This window comes from Emiliania huxleyi, assembly GCF_000372725.1.
Source record: "Emiliania huxleyi CCMP1516 chromosome Unknown EMIHUscaffold_127, whole genome shotgun sequence".
Taxonomy (NCBI): Eukaryota; Haptophyta; order Isochrysidales; family Noelaerhabdaceae; genus Emiliania; species Emiliania huxleyi.
In genome coordinates, this window is record NW_005201318.1 from 161,079 (window position 1) to 175,762 (window position 14,684).

The following is a 14,684-nucleotide window of genomic DNA, read 5'->3' on the forward strand; positions in this document are numbered from 1 at the left end:
TTCTGCAAAAATCTAAGAAACCACGGCGCGCCGCAGGTGCGGCTCCGAGAAAAGGCCAGACACGAGTGTGAACGGGAGCTCCCAGCTCGTCAAATGAAAATTTCTCTTCGCCTGCGCGGCGCGCGCACTTGGCATTTTGCAAGTCTGCGGTGTTCTGAGTGAGCGGTGTGGATGGAGGCGTGTGCGTCTTGAGTCGGTGGCAGACTGGCTGGCGGCATCGGATCCGGGACCGCAGCTCACCTCTTCCGACTATCCGGGGCCGGCTCTGACCTTTGACCTACCTTGATTGAGTGCCCCGGCCGAAGTTAAGAAACCACGGCGTGGGGTGGGTGAGGGGTGTGGAAAGGCTTAGAAACGGCGGCGTGCCGCGCAATCCTGTTTTCTTAATGCCCGCAACCCACTGTAGCCATCACCTCCTCCGGCAAGTCCTTTTCGCCTATCTTGCCGTCCCTCGGCCCCCTCCAAGGGGGGGAGGGAATTGCGGGGTCCCCACGGGCGCCTCAGTTCGGCCCTCCCGAGCGAGGGGGGGAGGGGAGCAAGGGGGAGAGATATCTCTCTCTCCAAGGGGGTGGGGGGATTGGGGTGGTGGGGAGGGGTCTCGGTTTCGTGAGGCTAATACTTGCCTTTCGGGGAGGGGCCTCCGTTGGAAGGCGCGCATGCAGCCCTACGTCTTGCACACCTGTCGTTGGTGGTCAGTGAAGATGCTCTCTTTGCGGCCAAAGCATTCCAACTCGACAGGTCTATTTTTTGGGACTGTGTCGTATGTCGGTCGCCAAGGCAGTGATCGGCGGCGGCCTGGCGGCGGCCGTCTACTTTTACGCGCCCTCGGAGCTTGACGCCGACGCGGTGGCCGCTCCCGCCACCAGTCGCGCCGCGCCGCCATCGCTCACAACCCCTTGCCGCCGCGCACGCAGGTGGTCCGTACCGTCAAGCCATTTTGCTACGGCATGGCGCTCTTCTGCGGCGGCATCGCGGCGATCGCCGCGGTGGGCACGCTCGTACTCGGCTCAATGTACGGCTCTCTCATCGAGGGCAACACCTTCAAGATTGACGAGTACGTCCACCAGCAGCCGTCCATGGCGCAGCGCGCGCAGGTTGTGCTGCTGAACCGGCTCAACGTGGGGAGCCACGTGGCCAACAAATCGGCGTCGATCGCGCTCGAGGACGCCGAGTCGCCCTTCGTGCCCTCGCTCCGCGTCACCTCAAAGGCGGGATCGCGCGCCGGCGCGACCGGCTTCAAGGCGCCGGCCGAGGCGATCGTCGTCGGCACAATCCGGATGGGATTCGGCCACCACCGCATCGCGTACGCGGCGACGTCGTGGGCGCTCGGCGCGGGGCGGCCGACGTACTTCCACGACCTGCTCAACGTCGACTCGCCCGAAGCCCAGCTGATCATCGACATGGACAAGCTTTACTCCAAAGGCGCAGCCGGGACGCCGCTTCCCACGCACGCACGCACGCACGCACGCGCACACGCGCACACGCACACGCACGAGCAAGCAAGCAAGCAAGCGACGCCGTAGCGGCGGCCCCTCGGGCGTCACCCACACTCCCAGACATCGGCAGCTCTGCTCGACGTGCGAAACCTCCAGCCGACAATACCGTCCCCTCTCCCCTCTCCCTCGCCCACCGGCGCCGCCGCCGGCCGCGCCACTGCTAGGCTATTACGGCTCGTAGCACGTCGGAGACAGCAGCAGACACACGCACAGCAGCGACGCGCTGGTGTGCGAGGCGTGTCCTCGCTGCCCCTAGAGGACCCTCCCCCGTGCCCTCGGACCTCTCCCTCTCCCTCTCCCTCTCCTCTCTCCCTCTTACTCTACCTCTTACCCTCCCTCCTCTCACTCTCCCTCTCACTCTCCCTCCGCAGGCTCGCGTATGGCGACAGAGCTCGGCGGCCCGGTCGAGAAGCTGTGGGGCATGATCACCAAGAACGGCGACGAGAACTCGCTGCGCGTGTTTTACCAGATGGCGGAGCACCTGCGGCCGCTCATGCAGGATCTCCGCTGTAGTCCCCTCCCCGAGGCTCACAGGGCGACTCGGGAGCACTCACGGCGCCTCTGTTCGCCTGCAAAGAACATCATGCGCAGTCATTATCACATTCAAGCTCACCCCATGGCCGCCGGTCCCCTCGTTCTCCATCTTTTCCCTCCCCCCTCCCCCCCCCCCCCCCCTCGCCTCTCTCCCACCCCGCCTCCCCTCTCCCCTCCTGCGCCCCGCCTCGCAGGCGATCCCCCGCTCCACGCCCATCATCGCGACGCACTGCTTTGTGGGGATGCTCGCCGTCTCCCTCGGCTTCAAGCATGTCATCAACCTCGTGATCGACAACTATGCGCAGTGGTTCATCGTCGTGCCCGGCGCGTACAACCTCGTCCAGGGCCCGTCCAACTACCACAACCTCCTCCGGATGGGAGTCCCGGCCGACCGGTGAGCATGCAATCTCGGGCCATCTCGGCCGATCTCGGCTGATCTCATGGGAGTCCCGGCCGACCGGTGAGAGAGAAAGAGAGAGAGAGAGAGAGAGGTAGGATGAGAGGGAGAGAGAGAGGGAGAAAGAGAGGGTTTGGAATCTCCGACGCCCGGTGGAGACACAGCCCTTTCCAGGAGTCACGTGTCTCCAACGACCGGCGGCCGGTAATGAGGGGAGCATGCACCGGCGCGAGATGCAATCTCGGGCCATCTCGGCCGATCTCGGCTGATCTCGGGGCATCTCGGGGCGTCAGGCTCGTCCTCGCCGGCCACTGGATCCCGAAGGACCTCGTCGACAACATCGAGTTCGACTGCGAGCTCCGTCGCCTAGAAGCGGAATCCGTGTTTGTGTATTCCGGCCAGGACTCGGCACGTATTCCGCCGTATTCGACCGTATTCCGCGGTCTTCACTGTGTTCGCACCCCTCGCATTCACGCGGTGCTCTGAATACTCTGCACAACACCGCATTCCCGCCCCGATGTTGGCATATTCTCCCCGTAGGCTTCGGAAGCAGCGCGCGCGCGCGCGCCAGCCGCGCCGCATCCTCATCCCCGTCGGCGGCGCGGGCGCGCAAAAGACTTTCGTGAGCCAGTTCATCCAGGCGCTCGGCTCGCACGTGGCCGAGGGCAAGGTGCAGCTCATGCTGAACGCGGGCGACCACGAGCACATGCGCGTCGCCTTCGCCGAGGCGCTCGCGGCCATCGGCGTCTCGGACTACGCCGTCGTCGACAGCATGGAGGGCGTGCACGAGTACGCGGAGCGCTTGCGGTCGGGAGTCGAGCCGACGCACGCGGTGACCCTCTTCGCCTTCAAGCAGTACTTCCCCGCCGTGGCGACGGCCGGCTGGCTGGCCCGCAGTCGGCCCGACGGGAGTGGCGCGAGCGTGGCCGTTGCGTGTGCGTCTAGGCGACAACCGACGTCCTCTCCCGCGTCGCCGACGTGCTCGCGTGCAAGCCGTCCGAGCTTGCTTTCTACCCGGTGCCCAAGCTGATGATCCGGCGCGTCGGGGACCATGAGGCGTACTCGGCGCTGCGCGCGTCGGAGCTCGGCGAGCGCCCACTCGAGGTGGGGCGCGCGGGGAAGAGAGCAGCGCCTCTGTTCATCGCTCTCGAAATGAGCAGGCGATGGAACGCTCGAGCTGCGCGAGGTGGAGGACGCGATGGCGTACATCGCACAGATGGACGCCGGCCCAGACTTGCTCCTCACCATGAACAAGTGCAGCCCCCCTCCCTGCCCCTCGCCTCCCGCGTCCCCTCCTGCCCCCATCTCCGGTCTCGGCGGCGCGCACAACGTTCGCCACCCTGTCCCCGACGCGCCCCCGCGCCCCTGCGACAAGGTGCATCGTCTCCAACAAGAAGTCCGGCTTCTATGACGGCTGCAAGAACGCCGTCGCACTCGCGACCGAGCTCGCCGCCAGCTCGGAGAAGAGCCTGCCCTTCCTCGCCAACTGAGGTGCACTCGACGCGTCACGCGTGCGGAGGGGGGCGCGGGGGCGCGGAGAGCAGAGGGCCCTCTGGGCGCCACGGCCAGCCGCGGGCAGCGGAGGGCCGTGGCGAGCTCGGGGGGTCTCGCGGGCGCTCTTCATGTCTCCACACATGCACATGGCCCACATGCACATGCAGTCGCAGCAACGCGCCGTTGAGCGGTTGTCAAGACAAGCGAAAAATAGCCATATACAAGGAGTCTGAAAGCGCAAAGCGGGGGGGGGGGGGGGGAGGAGGTAAGGTAAGGTAAGGTAAACTTCTCCACACACACGAGGTGGTGGGGCAAGGGGGGGCAACCCTCGCGTCTCCACGTCTAACGACAGAGGAGCCCCACGCGCCACGGCATTTAAAGTGCAAGGCCCGGTGCGCGTGGGTGAGCGGTGTGTGTGTGTGTGTGTGTGTGTGTGTGTGTGTGTGTGTGTGTGTGTGTGTGTGTGTGTGTGTGTGTGTGTGTGTGTGTGTGTGTGTGTGTGTGTGTGTGTGTGTGTGTGTGTGTGTGTGTGTGTGTGTGTGTGTGTCTCACGTCACTGCATCCTCTGCCGGTTCCTCCCGTCGCATCTCGTCGCCTCTTCTTTGTTCGAATGTTTTTCAATCCATCCTTCACGAAGCCCTCCCATGTAGCTAGCGTTCTTTGCGAATGTCTCGAGATGGCCAGCAGGCGCTGTCTGCTCGCGGCCTGTGCGGGCCGCTCGTCCTCCTCGCCCTTCTTTCGTCCTCCCGTCCCTCCCCTCCACCATGGCCTCCTCGGCACTTCTTTCTCCATCCGCCTCGCCCTGCCTTTTCGTATCGTGCCGTTCGCCCTCCATTCGGTGACCTCCATGGCTGTCCGCCTCCTTTTGGGTGGCGCTCTCGATACCGTTGCGTCAACCTCGACGTCGCTGTCGCCCTCCCCGTCCCCGTCCCCGCCGTCGCCCGTGCCTCGGTTCGCGTCATCGGTAGCGTCTCCGTTGCCCCCTCGTGCTCCGCCGTCGCCCTCTCTGCTCGGGCCGTTCGCGATTTCGCTCCTCCTGCGTGTCGCCCCTCCGTCTCCCCTGCCTTCGTCGTCATCGTCGCTGTCGCGAAAGCCCTCCGGTCCCTCGATTCCCTCGTCTATCCCCTCCGCTGCGTCGTCCCAGTTTATATCCTCATCCTCTGTGCGCTTTTTCGTTCCCTCCCCTTCTCCATCGTTGTCGCCTCCGTCGACTGCGGCGCTGTCTCTGCCCTCGCCTCCGTCCTCCTCGTCTCGCCTGCCGTCGTCCCGTGTCTCCTCGTCCTCGCCATCGTCTTGGCCGTTGGGGGGGAGGATATAAAATTATCGAACGTCATCAACTCCTTCACGCCATGCGGCCCATGTGCCTCACGCGCGCACGGGGATGGGCGCTCCCGCGGCCGCGCTCCACGACGAGGCTCGAGGGCGGAGGGGGCCGGGGAGCGGGGTCCCGGGGAGCTTCTCTCAAAAGTTTTCAACAAAAGAAGCGCACCCCCCAAGCGAGCCGGATGTCGGTTTGATGATCGGCAAGCTCTTGGAGTGCGGTAACCTCACATCCACTTGGAGCACTTGGAGTGCGGTCATCAACCGCACGCCCAGGGCCGGGGGAGCTAAGTCCTAAGAAGCGCACCCTCTCCCACCCTCCCTGCACCCAGCGGGCCGGACGATTGGCATGGGATCTTGGAGCACTTGGAGTGCAGTCGTTAACCTCACACCCAGGGCCGGGGAGCTAAGAAGCGCACCCAGCGCGCCGGATGATCGGTATCGGGTCACGGGCTAGAGAGCCCTAAAAAAGAAAGAAAACAGACAACCCAAGGGAGGGATGGGAGGACGGTACGCCGCCACCACACAGGGATTTTAGGGGAGAAGTGTGGTGTTAGCCGTCGCCCACCCTCGGGCGTCTACCACTTCCTATCTCTCTCCGCAGTTTATCACCAATTAGAGAGCCCTAGCCCCGGGGATGCGCGTGGAACCCCGTCTTTTTTTGGGCCCCCGGAGCGACGTGGAGGAGCCCACGCGGCCCTGGAACCTGGGCCTACAACCTCGCAACCCATGGCAGGCAACCACCGCTCGGCCACTGACCTTCCACTATCCACGGCCCGACACCCTCACTGGCGCCAATGACGAGAGCATTGACTCTCTTTCCGATTCGATAGCCCCGCTCTCAGTGGGGAATAAACCTCCAATTGACCCGAGGCTGCCAGTTGCGATCGCACCCTCCGCGGCGATGAGGAAGAAAAACAACTCGTTAGATAGGGACAGATGACGCGCTTGCGGATGATTCTTACCTTGTTTGGCTGTGGTTCTGAGCCGTTTGCCCCACCCTATCAGCCCTGTGCAACACGCAGACCGCTTATTAGTCCAAAGTCGTTCTGAGCCGTTGCCCTCGCTGCCCCAGGCGTCTGAAGAGATCGGCAGGCGGACCGGGCGTCTCGTTCCCCCCTCCTCAGTGCGGCCAACTAGTTCACCACCTTCCTCCCCCACCAACGCCCGGCGCGGCTAGGTGCGCATGCCACATCACAAAGCCAGCCGTCTCCCATCCATGGTGCAATGAGGGAGGGTAACACCTCAAACAGACTAGAATCTCGTACTCACTCGCCTGCCCGTGCGCGGCGTGGCTGCCGAGACTCGCGTTGCAACCGAGCACCACCAACACACAGTGCCCCGAATCGCTCCCCCCCCCCCCCCCCCGCACGGCTGTTTTGCCCTCCCTGTCCCGCCCAGCCCACCTCGCTCTGCCTTAGGCCCGGAAGAGCTGTCCAATAACCGCCTGCACTCACGCCGAGGGTCACTCGGAAGAGCAGAGAGGCGGCGGCGCGCGTCAACCAGTCGAGCGCCGTTTGCGAAGGCGAGGCATACGAGGAGGTTTCCACGACGACCAGGTCGAGTTTCTCTCCTTTGACAGCAATGAGGTGCGTAGGCGCCTCTAGGCTCCGTTGGGACGTGGTGTAAGAATGTCTGAGGGCTGATGTGTGTGATCTCTGAACTCATGAGACAACACAAGGGGGTTGGGGCTTGGGCCCCCTAGTCTGAAAACAAAAACAAACTCGAAAACAGCCAAAATCAGCCTGCGAGAGAGGCACTGCGCGCCGCTGACCTCATGTGGGGATGTGTGCCGACACCACACCCAATACCTTCTCCCAGTGGGGCGGGCCTGCGCCTGGGGCTGGGCCCCCGGACCCCCTGCCGCTCTTGTGTTCTGTTTTCTGTTTTTCTGTTTTTCAAAACGCCCGCCCGCCCGCGTCATTCCCGGAGGCGGCTCGGCCCCCCACTGTGCACTGACCGAGAGATTAAAAACGCTCGGCTCAAGAGTCTTCTCGCGGTTATTTTTGTGTTCTCTGCATTTCACTTTTCAGATTTCACTGGTGTACTACATATACACGTACGATGTGGACTTAACTCGCGCCGCCCCCGGCGCTTTCGCGCTACCGCCCGCTACAGGGGCCGTAAAGGATATAGGGCATGGTAGGGGTAGGCTCTATACCGCCGTGGCTCTACACCTCATACGCCCGCACTACGGAGGCGCTAGCCGCTAGCGCGCTACTGACGCAGGCCTACTCGCTACAGAGTATATGGCACCGCCGGCGAGGAGTGGACCTTTGCGAGCTACGTGCAGCTGGCCGGCACCATCGTCCTCCTTTTCGGCACGGCGGTGTACAACGGCTCGGTCCCTTTGCCAGGCCTGGGAGACCCAGTCCCGCTCAAAGAGACGCTGCTTCCCTCGGGAGTCGCCAAATCCTCCGCCGCGTCGCTGCGCCTCTCTGGCGCATTCCAAAACAACTCAGCGCTGCTGCAAAAGACGGCGGCCAAGGAGGCCAAGCGGCTGAGCCAGCGCTGAGCAGTGTCGTGCGTGCGCGCGAGCCTCGCGGCACGCTCCCTCCACTACCCCCCCCCCCCCCCTTCCCCTCGCCTTCCTTCCCCCCTACCACTCTCGTACCACTCTTTGTGTGCTAGTAGTCACTGATTGGTTGCGGGGCTGGAAGCCCTCGCCTTGCGTGCGCGCGACGGCGGACGGCGGACGGCGCGTGCGAGAACCGTGCGTGTGCTCATGCTGCTTTTTGGCATGCGTCCGTCCCTACCGGTTGTAATGGCTCCGGACTAATTGACAATTCTTCACCGCCGCTCGAGCACCCGCCGTCGCGCCCCGTGACGTCTCCGTACTCCGAGACACCGAGTCGAGAACGTACAGAGCGGGAGAGTCGAGAGAGCATCCACAGCGGTGCAGCCTCCGGCCAGACATAGAAAGAACAAGAGGAGGAGAGGGACGGAGGCCTGAGCCCTGGTCTGACAGCCTGACAGCAAACCCCGGGCAGCGCCTGACAGTGCCCGACAGCCTGACAGCGTTGACAGCACTTTCTCTGACAGTCTGACAGCACGTCTCTGACAGCCTGACAGCAGAGCCTGACATCAGAGGCGTCCCGTCGCTGTCAGGCCCTAACGTGACAGCCTGACAGCTGCCCGACAGCCCGACAGCACACAGCGGCCTGACAGCAGCGCTGACAGCCCGACAGCCCGACCAGCCCGACAGCAGCACAGACCGTACTCAGGCCGTGCAGCCTCTTTCTTGTGTCCCAGGAGGGTATAGCAAAACTATTACATGCAAAGACATGTGTATGTGGTCCGCGCCTTCGATTCTGTGGAGTCCGCGCCAACCTCTGTGCACAGACCGGCTTCTTCAAGCAGCCGTGCTTGCACTTTCCTCTGGCTGACACCTATGTCCAGGGTGGCGCGTTGCTGGAGGAGCCGGGAGAGAAGGAGGATGATCCAAACGGCACACCCGATGCTGAGCCGGCCGAGCTGACCGCCATGGGCGCACAGGATGCTGCAGATGCCGAGGCCGTGCTGAACCAGCTGATGCGGACGGGGGCCAACGTGGCGCCTCCAACCGGCGGCGAGGAGGGCAGCAGCGCAGAGTTTTTTGAGGAGATCCGTAAGCTGCTGGCAGATTTCAACGTCTCCATCCAGGAGGAGTCAAAGGATCGCAAGCTCCGCTTCCACGTCAAGCGGCTCATCAAGTCCCATCAGCAGCGAGGCGAGGATGTGGATGAGGAGCTCGACTTCTACATGGATGATGATGACGGTGACCACGCCCTTGCCGCCTGTCACACACACACATAAGACGTGCATTCTCATCTCTCCCTCTTCTCTTTCTCTCCGCAGTTGCGGTGCTCTTCACCATGGAGGACAGCTCCAAGGTCTTTGCCATTGGCAACATCGAGCAGGTGGCCGTCGCAGATGGCACGGTAGACGCGCGCCGCGCCACTGGCAGCTCGAGCGCAGAGTACCTGCGCCAGCTCTCGATGAGTCAGCGCAGCAACGGGGTCTTCATCAACGACCCCAAGGGCCTCTTTATCCTCCGGTGGTACCGTGAGGTGAAGGGTGACGGGACCCCCCCAGACGGCCCGCGCTACCAGAACAAAGCGTGCAAGTACTACAAGCTGACGAGCGACAACGATGGGGAGGCCTTCCGCTGGACCAGCAACTACCAGATCATCAGCAAGGTGTACCTGAAGAAGCACTCCCCCCTGCCTCTCTGCTATTCTCTCAGTGCGGCAGACAAGAAGATGGTGACTTCCACCATGAAGAAGATGGTGGGACCGGAGGCAGAGTAGAGACTAGAGTATGTGCAGCAGAGTCCTGCTGGTCTCCTCTTGATAATGTCATAAGTGTGGCTGGTGTGTGTCAGAGCCTGACAGCACCCCGACAGCACCACCTGACAGCACCTGACAGCAACAGCCCAACGTCTGACAGCAGCAGCAGCCTGACAGCTCTGACAGCTCCGACAGCGTCTGACAGCAACACACCCGACAGCTCCGACAGCACCCGACAGCTACAGATCCCCTCTGATGTCAGACACGCACCCGACAGCACCCGACAGCACTGACAGCACCCGACAGCTGGTCTGACAGAGGCACCTGACAGTGCCTGACAGCTGCCCGACAGCCCGACAGATCACCTGACAGCACCTGACAGCCTGACAGCCAGGGCTCAGACGGAGGCGAGAACTGCTGCGCGCCAGTCCCCCGCGTAAAGAACGAAAGAAAGAAAAAAGACCGCCGCTGTGTTATGTGTATACTACCGGGGTCGGTTATGATGCTCATCCCACAAGCCACATCCGTCGCGGCGCGACGCGCACACGGTTTTGGTTACAATGAGGCTAACACGGCGCCGCGCGCGTTCTGGCTAGTGCCATTTCACTCTGACACGCTAATCTTGAAAACGTCTCCAACGGAGCTCCGTGTTGCTTCCAGCGCCCTCCCCCGCGCTTCCTGCGGCCATGGCCGATGATACTAGTATGATAGGTCATCTGGCTACCGCGAGAGCGACCCAACTCGTCGACATCGTCCGATGATGGTGCCGCAAAGTCAGCCCTCGGAGGCTATCGTGGGGTCGAGCCGGCAGTAGCCGTGACATGTGGTTCCACCACCCCTCGTAGGCTTTGCCTCTGACCGCCACCGTTCCCAGGCTGCCTAATGGGATGGAAAGGAAGGCTCGGCGAGCGTAGAGAAGCGTGCTCGACCTCGTCGTGGCAGCCTGCATGGCAGCGCTGGCGGGCGCGATGAGCGTCGTGCCACCTGACCCGAGACGGGTCGCAGGCGTCGTACCTTGCGCGTCGAGACCGTGTCCTGATGTGATCTGCACGGGAGAGTCACGTCGGCGTCAAAGGAGCGACGTGCGACCTGTCAGAGCTTGATCTCCGATCTCAGCGGCGTCGACGTCGTCTCCGGCGCGCGACAAATGTACCTCCCCAGGACGCGCAGAGGCAGCTGCGATCCCGCTGAGTGGACGGCGGCACACCGCGCCACCTGCTGTGTGCCGCCGTCTACTCGGCAGGGTCGCAGCTGCCTCTGCGTGGACATCGCTTGGAAAAGAAAAACTACTGGGGGCGGGGAGAGCCCAGACGAAAAGAATTCTCAACTCGCCGCCGCCCCACTGCTGTTCCGAGCTACTGAGCAGTCCGCAGAGCCCGAGCGCCAGATGCCAAAGCGCGACCGCCAGCCCGAGCACTGGGGCTCGCTCGTCCCGCACAACTCCATGCACGGCCGCCGTCCCGTGCCGCTCTCCCGCTCGACAGTCGTCATTGGCAAAGGAGGCGACGTGCGAGCGCCGTCCAACCCGCATCTTTCGAGGCACCACATCCGGCTCGAGCGAGAGGGCGACGGCAGCGTGTACGCGACGCACCTCTCCGCGCTGAATTCGACATGGCTAAACGGCAAACGCCTCGAGCACGACCGGCGGACGCTCGTCGAGCCGTGCGCTGGCAACGCGCCGTACAGCCTCAGAGGCGAGGCGCCCGACGCACCGCTCCTCTTTGTGAGCGTGCCGAACGCAGCCAGTGCACGCGCGGCCTGCGAGGAGGGGAAGCTCAACGGCTGGTGCGGCTGGTCGTTGCGCCTCGAGCGAGCGGGCGACTGCGTTGCCGCTCCTGTTGGAGCCTCCGCGCCTTCCGCAGAGCCGCAGCGAGGCGGAGCGCTTGTGCTCTCGTCCAGGGGCGGCGGCGACGCGGCGGCGGCTGAGACGGAGAAGCCCGCTGCGTCTGCGCAGTCATGGGCGGTGGCGGCGGCAGCGGCGGCAGACGCGACGGCGACGGCGAAGGCGGAGGCGGCAGAGGCGGCGGCGGCGGACGCGGCGGCGAAGGTGATAGTGGAGGCTGAGGTGGAGGCGGCAGAGGCGGAGGCGGCGGCAGAGCCGGAGCCAGAGTGGGGCTCGGAGGAGCGGCGCGCGAAAGAGACCATCTTCCGCGGCGTGCGGCTGCTGCTGGCGGCGCGGCTCGGCGACACGCTGCGCGAGCTGCAGGAGGAGGTGGTGCGGCGCGGCGGCGGAGAGGTCGTAAGCGACGTGCGCGAGGCGACGCACTTGGCGCTCGAGTCGAACCGCCGCCCCTCCGAGCTGGCGTGCCTGGCCGCGCTGCCGGAGGCCGAGTGGCCGCGCCTCGTGACGAAAGACTGGGTCGGGCAGTGCTCCAAGGTCCTCTCCGCCGACGGGTCGCGGACCGACGTGCTGCGCAAGCACTTGCACCCCAGCGCGGTGACGGTTGCCCGAAAGGATGTCTGCTTCAGTTCTCGACGATGACGCGACGCGTCCACGGCACGTCCGTAGGTGGCTGCGGCGCGCGAGCCCGCCTCGCCCGAGGCGTCTGTGGGACCCGAGCCAGGTGGGGCGAGGCCGACGCGCTCGAGTTGCAATCTTTGCCAATGGGTCGGAGGCGGTGGAGGGCCGGCGGGGGCGCAGGGTCTCGCAGGGCCGAGTGCGCTGAGCGAACCGCCCGCGTCCGACGCCTTCTTTGTCCGCGACCCGCCGTCGCCGCCGCTGGAGTTCAAGCGTGCTAAGGAGAAGGCGAGGGGCGACAAGAAGGCGGGGACGTCGGCGAAGAGCTCGCATAGTCGGGCATGGGGCGACAGCCGCGAGAGGAACGCGCTCAGGCACCACTGCGCGCTGGCGGAGCCGTACAAGAAGGCGGAGGACGACGAGCGGCTGAGCGAGGAGGTTTGGATCGCGACGGAGAAGTTCGATGGCGTGCGCATGGTCTCGGACCCGCCGCACGGATGCACGACTCGAAGCGGCAAGAACCACTTCTGGCCGCCGCCCTCCTTCCTCGCGCTGCTGCCGCAGGCGCGGCTTCACGGCGCGCACTGATGTCAGGAAGCGTCGGTCCAGCTCGGCTGATGTTTGCGCGTAGGACATGAAGCTCGACGGCGAGCTGTGGGCAGGCAGGTGCCGGTTCGCTGCGGTCGGGTCGCTGATGGGCTCGTCATCCCTCGAGGGCGGCCGCTGGTACGAGACCGCGTGGCGCAGCCTGACCTTCGTCGTCTTCGATGCGCCACATGCCGGTGGCACCTACCTGCAGCGGCTGGAGAAGGCGCGCGCCCGGATCGCCGCTATGGGGCCGCCGGACGGGTGCGTTGCAGGCCCGCCGATTCATCTACCCTTTCCGCCGCCGCCCCCACCGCCGCCGCCGCACCTGCAGGCGCATTGTCGTTGCGTCGGTGATGGAGGTGGCGGACGCGGCGGCCAAGGACGCGCTGCTGCAGCGCGTGGTTGCCCGCGGCGGCGAGGGGCTCGTGCTGCGGCGCAATGAGGCCAGGTGGCGTGCGGGGACCAGCAAAGGCGAGCACCGGCCGGCTAACCCCTCGCTCTCCCCCTGCCCCTCTCCTCCTCTCTCTCCCTCTCCTCCTCTCTCTCCCTCTCCTCCTCTCTCTCCCTCTCGCCCTCTCCTCCTCGTGTATCCACCCCCCCTCCCCCCCCCACCCCCCCGCTTTCGCAGACCGCAACGTGCTCAAGGTAAAGCAGTGGCTCGACGCCGAGGCTGTGGTCGTGGGCCACAAGAATGCGCCCTCCACCGCCAACCTGCCGACCGTGAAGGTGCAGGCGATCAACGCGCCGAACGCCGACCCGTCCACCACGTTCGATCTGTCGGTCAGCCGCGAGGAACAGCCACACTTCCCACACTTCCCGTTGGGCACTATTGTCACATTCCGGTACAGACAGATCTCTGATCTGAGTGGAGTGCCACAGACCGCCGGAGGGGCACCTCAGATTGTTCGAATCCATGATCCCCTGACCTGCGATTGCTGTTTTTGCCGTCCTGACGATGACAGCTGACTGACATATAGACGCGGCTTTATCAGCTGCGTCTCGTGTAGTCGCGTACTCGACAGTCAGTTGATGTGTCGTTTTAGCCTTTCGTCTATGCTGCCTTTTGTTAGTCGATAGTCGTACCATGAATAATCAAAAGAGCCTCTTCCCTTCGGACAAGTAAGAGCCAAGGGCAAGGGAGGCGCGCAAGACGCTCGAGCCAAACCCCTCACAAGTCATGATCTCACATCCTCTCGCCCCCTCCACAGCGCTCGCAGCGGCCGCGGCCTCCTCTACACCGCCGCCGCCGCGGCGCCACCACCGCTGCCGCGCCCACCCTCGGGCTCGCCCCGCCGTGACGCCGAACCGAATCCTCTCCTCGTTGAGCTCCGCGGAGCATCCCCTCCTTGTGCAACTGCGCTGGCTTCTCACTGCCCCGGCGCCCACGCCTCGACCTTCTTGGGCAGCAGCTGGTTCGACAGGTCCTCTCCGTGGCCTAGGCCGCCGTGGCGGCCCTCGCCCCAGGTGACAACAGCGCCGTCAGCGGTGATGGCGAGGCTATACTGCCACCCAGCCGCTACGGCGACGAAGCGCTGCCCCGCCAAGGCCTCGATCTTCTTCGGCAGCAGCTTGTTCTGCCCGTCGCCGTGGCCCAGCTGGCCAAAGCCTCCCCCACCCCAGCTCCAGAGAGCGCCGTCAGCGGTGAGGGCGAGGCTGTGGCCGCTTCCAGCCGACACGGCGATGACACGCTGGCCGGCAAAGGCCTCGACCTTCGTGGGCAGCAGCTGGATCTGCTCGTCGCCGTGGCCCAGCTTGCCATTGCCTCCCCAGCCCCAGCTCCAGACGGCTCCGTCGGCGGTGAGGGCGAGGCTGTGGCCGCTTCCCGACACGGCGACGACACGCCGACCAGCCAAGGCCTCGACCTTCTTCGGCAGCAGCTGGTCCTGCGTGTCGCCGTGGCCCAACCGGCCTTGCCCTCCAACGCCCCAGCTCCACACGGCGCCGTCGGCGGTGAGGGCGAGGCTGTGGAAGCCTCCAGCCGACACAGCGACGACGCGCTGGTCGGCGAAGGCCTCGACCTTCGTGGGCAGCAACTGGATCTGCTGGTCGCCGTGGCCGAGCTTGCCATAGTAGCCATCGCCCCAGCTCCAGACAGCTCCGTCGGCGGTGAGCGCGAGGCTGTGCTCGAG

At 64.7% G+C, this 14,684-nt stretch overlaps 4 protein-coding genes across 4 annotated transcripts; all 4 read left to right on the forward strand.

Moving 5' to 3' along the window:
- The first annotated feature begins 2,388 nt into the window (after positions 1-2,388).
- Positions 2,389-4,153, forward strand: EMIHUDRAFT_423253 (hypothetical protein). Its single transcript, XM_005789515.1, has 6 exons — positions 2,389-2,424; positions 2,721-2,783; positions 2,968-3,298; positions 3,373-3,514; positions 3,588-3,681; positions 3,803-4,153. The coding sequence occupies exons 1-6, from the start codon at positions 2,405-2,407 to the stop codon at positions 3,915-3,917; spliced, it is 765 nt and encodes a 254-aa protein (XP_005789572.1). The 5' UTR covers positions 2,389-2,404; the 3' UTR covers positions 3,918-4,153.
- A 2,865-nt stretch (positions 4,154-7,018) lies between these two features.
- Positions 7,019-7,756, forward strand: EMIHUDRAFT_225835 (hypothetical protein; the record flags this gene model as incomplete). Its single annotated transcript, XM_005789516.1, has 3 exons — positions 7,019-7,028; positions 7,174-7,300; positions 7,471-7,756. The coding sequence occupies 3 exons, from the start codon at positions 7,019-7,021 to the stop codon at positions 7,754-7,756; spliced, it is 423 nt and encodes a 140-aa protein (XP_005789573.1).
- Positions 7,757-10,896: 3,140 nt separating this feature from the next.
- EMIHUDRAFT_225837 (hypothetical protein) lies at positions 10,897-12,555 on the forward strand (the record flags this gene model as incomplete). Its single annotated transcript, XM_005789517.1, has 3 exons — positions 10,897-11,346; positions 11,632-11,946; positions 12,019-12,555. The coding sequence occupies 3 exons, from the start codon at positions 10,897-10,899 to the stop codon at positions 12,553-12,555; spliced, it is 1,302 nt and encodes a 433-aa protein (XP_005789574.1).
- Positions 12,556-12,601: 46 nt separating this feature from the next.
- Positions 12,602-13,562, forward strand: EMIHUDRAFT_225838 (hypothetical protein; the record flags this gene model as incomplete). The annotated part of the gene is made up of 4 exons (XM_005789518.1): positions 12,602-12,816; positions 12,887-13,008; positions 13,184-13,335; positions 13,533-13,562. 4 exons carry the CDS (start codon positions 12,602-12,604, stop codon positions 13,560-13,562), a joined length of 519 nt encoding a protein of 172 aa, XP_005789575.1.
- Between the last annotated feature and the right edge of the window lie 1,122 nt (positions 13,563-14,684).

What these genes read in the sequence shown, in the direction of transcription:
- EMIHUDRAFT_423253 (XM_005789515.1), top strand. Translation starts at nt 2,405, where the DNA reads ATGGGAGTCCCGGCCGACCG. An exon ending in AACATCGAGTTCGACTGCGA is followed by an intron (nt 2,784 to 2,967) that starts GCTCCGTCGCCT and finishes TTCTCCCCGTAG; the next exon opens with GCTTCGGAAGCAGCGCGCGC. An exon ending in GCTGCGCGCGTCGGAGCTCG is followed by an intron (nt 3,515 to 3,587) that starts GCGAGCGCCCAC and finishes CGAAATGAGCAG; the next exon opens with GCGATGGAACGCTCGAGCTG.